Source organism: Lactuca virosa, chromosome 5 (genome assembly GCF_052849685.1).
Source record: "Lactuca virosa cultivar CGN04683 chromosome 5, Lactuca_virosa_CGN04683_v6, whole genome shotgun sequence".
Taxonomy (NCBI): Eukaryota; Viridiplantae; Streptophyta; class Magnoliopsida; order Asterales; family Asteraceae; genus Lactuca; species Lactuca virosa.
In genome coordinates this window covers 300672521-300676076 of record NC_136430.1, presented here as the reverse complement: position 1 = coordinate 300676076, position 3556 = coordinate 300672521, and the positions used below count along the sequence as shown (strand labels likewise).

Sequence of the window (3556 nt, the reverse complement as noted above, 5' to 3'; positions counted from 1 at the left end):
ACTTTATGTTTATTTTTTCTTCAAATAATTGTCACAAAAAAGTTACTATAGTGTTACGCCATCATATTAATCATTTCAATGAACGTTCATTCTTAATCGATGATAATACTCGTTTTAGGATCTAGAGTTGCCATGTTTCAAACATATGTCACCTCAATTACATGCTATAAATATCATGAACATATCATATTTTAAAAAATTTATCTAGGAAACATGAATAGTAATAATTGAAAGTATTAATGTATATAATGTACTTGATGTTCATGACACGGATGAGACCTCTCGTGGCCTAAAGGGACGATTCAAATTAATTTATTTTTATGGAAAAGAATATTTTTTTTTCTACATATTCTCGAATTTATATCAAAATTATAAGGTCGCTTCCTTATAAATATTTAACACTATCATGACACGCCTACCCTTTCAAAATTACAATATCTGGATAATTTAAGAAATGTGCTGGTGATATCATATGCTAAATATTCTAATTAAAGCCAAAAAATAATTTAAATTTATGTACCAAATTAATAAAGAAACCATATTATTGTGATAAGTGATAACATATAAACCAACAATATTAGTAAACTGAAAATTAATAATACAGTTTTCACATGAGACATCAAATTGATTAACAACAAATAAAGTAAAGAGTTTTGGAATCATTTATCCTTCAAAAGAAAAAGAAATGTTCTTAAAATAGTTGATAGTTCTCCACATGATTAATTTGTATACAACAATTGATAGTTTTGGGTTGGAATCTTATATCAATCTGATAATAACAATCTCACTTGACTCTTAAATTGCAAATATATATATATATATATATATATATATATATATATATATATATATATATATATATATATATATATATATATATATATAATTTTGAAATACCCTTATCTATCTTAACACCTATCACCGTCACATGTATTTATGAATTTAGGCTAGCTGTGGCACTTGTCTCTTTGGTTATCTTAACAACTTGATCATGTGAGATATGCACAATTATAAATTCTTGCTCCAATTATAAAGCACATAACCACATGAAACTAGATGCCCTCTCACTTGTCTTTTGTACCTTATCACATGACAAAAATCTACTAGTAATTCATCATATTTTATAACTATAAAAGAACACCCTTTTTCAAACATTTGATCTCCCCTTGAAACTTGAGTCTTGACTCATTTCTCTCCCCCCAAACTTTCTTGGGTCATTCCCCAATGAATCTTTATATATATGCAGCTTAAAAATCTTGTATTTCATATTGTGTTTTCTTTGTTAAAAGAAATGGGGAAGACGATTATGTGTTTTGGCAAATTATTGGACAGTTTGTGTCTCTCAAATGGTGGTGCAAGTTCTTGTCTTTGTTGCATTAAAAATTTTGAAACCCAAGATGATTCTGAGTTTGAAACAGAACCACTTGTCGATCAATCCAAAGATGCATCGGATAAACCTCAGACTCTTGCCTTCTTTCTAAAGCCAAAGGTAATTAATGTCTTGAGTTCCATAATCGTTCACAAAGATGTCTTCTTACATGTATCATGTAGGATCGATATGAGAATCTATCAGTATGGAATCCTCTTTTCAAACCGCTGTTTACATGTGAAGTATGTTGAGTTACTGGTATTTATCGTCTGTTTAAGAAAATTGTTTCAAACTCATTTTGTGAATCTGGCTTTCATGTTTCCCAACATAAGTTAAACTAAACTGGAACCAAGAAAATAAAGATCGAAAATGAAAGTAAATGGTATTAACATGTATCACGGTATACATGAGTTTGGGTATATAAACATGCTTTTACTCTCTAATATATCAAAAAGAGCTTATTCAAATAATATGAAATATGTTTTCATCATATTACCAATAATGAAATATGAATTTTATTAACCAATGATACAGGATGTATTGAACTCTATTAAAGTTTAATACATTATGGATGTCTTTATTGAGTTTACTAGTTTGTCAAATTATCATTTTATTTTTGCTATATATTTGCTAACATTGAACTATACAAAAGTTCAATAAAACATTTATTTTAAACTTTAAAAAAATCATTAAAGAATGCAATGATCATTGAATTTCATATCCGTGTTTTATTATGGATGAGCTTCTTTCATTGAATGACAACTTTGCATTCCACCACATTTAACTATTCTAATAAACTATGAATCTATGATGTTCATCGTCTCTTCTTGTTCTTTATAAAATGTTATATAAATTGGTAACAATGGTAGAGTTTGTATGTATAATATTTTTTTCAATTTACAGCTTACATTGAATAGACTATATTTGTGTATATTGGTTTTGCTTAAAAAATGTTTGTTGTTATCATTGCATTATGTATAGATGGTGGTGCTAAGGGTGTCCATGCATTGCAATGGTTGTGCAAGGAAGGTACAAAGACACATCGCCAAGATGGAAGGTAACATTTTTTAATAAATATTTTCTAACAGTTTTAACTTTTAACAATAATATTTACTTTCCCATTTTATGTTTTTTACGGAGAGTATTAAAAATCTTAGTCGCTTGGTATGTCTGGTACTTTGTATAAAAGCATATGTGGATCAAACCCAACGTTTTTAATATCATGGACTAATTATTAATTAATAAATATGGATAGAATTAATGATTCTTTTATATAAATTAGTTAAATTGATAAATATTAATAAGTAAAATACTATATTTCTTTTAGATAAATTAAAATAATGGTGTATTTTCTGATTTTTCTGGATATGAGTGAAGTAGAAAAGAACCAAAGTACAAACGCACATTCTTCATGCCTCTGAAATTCCAACTATCAAAATTTTCTATCCTTATCTATCTATGTATGTAACATTTAGATTATAAAGTGTATGATAAAATAATTTCAGTAACATATAATAGATATATACACTTTATATTTTGTCAATTTCTAATAATTGATGAATATTTATTGTCCCAATAAGAAGAATAATAATAATTTTATTTGAATTTATTGGTAATAAAAACAGGAGTGACATCCTACCAAGTGGACCTGGAAACCAAGATGGTGATCGTAATGGGAGACATTGTTCCATTTGAGGTGTTGGAGAGTGTTTCGAAGGTCAAAAATGCGCAACTTTGGACTGAACCCATCTCATGATTTTTTGGAATAGAATAGTTGTATTAAAATCAAATATATTTGATCTATTTGTGTATGTAGAATTTAAAACGATGTCGTTATAAATGGCTTTTGGGTTAGGTTTTGTCATCAATTAAAACATGTATTGTGTTTATTTATGATATGAACTCATCCCATATTAAACTTATATCATGTTATAAGCCTAAATGTAAAACTAATTAAAAGCCACTTTTCTAAGGATAAAATATCTAGACTTATAAACCACCGATCCAATTTATATTTGACGGATATGGCATAGTAATAATTTAATTGTTGCATATACACAAAGGTCTCTTACGTATACTTAGAAATTATTATTATTTAATAATGTGTTTTAAAAATCATAAAATTTGCACTAAAGCTAGAAAATTCAACTTCTAGTTGAACAACTAACTGGTAGCTGAAAAGCTAGT

The 3556-nt window shown here is 27.4% G+C and overlaps 1 protein-coding gene across 1 annotated transcript; it reads left to right on the top strand.

Moving 5' to 3' along the window:
• The first annotated feature begins 1059 nt into the window (after nt 1–1059).
• LOC145111409 (Heavy metal transport/detoxification superfamily protein) lies at nt 1060–3291 on the top strand. Its single transcript, XM_079047689.1, has 3 exons — nt 1060–1489; nt 2351–2426; nt 2995–3291. Exons 1-3 carry the CDS (start codon nt 1241–1243, stop codon nt 3123–3125), a joined length of 456 nt encoding a protein of 151 aa, XP_078903815.1. The 5' UTR covers nt 1060–1240; the 3' UTR covers nt 3126–3291.
• The last annotated feature ends 265 nt before the right edge of the window (nt 3292–3556 follow it).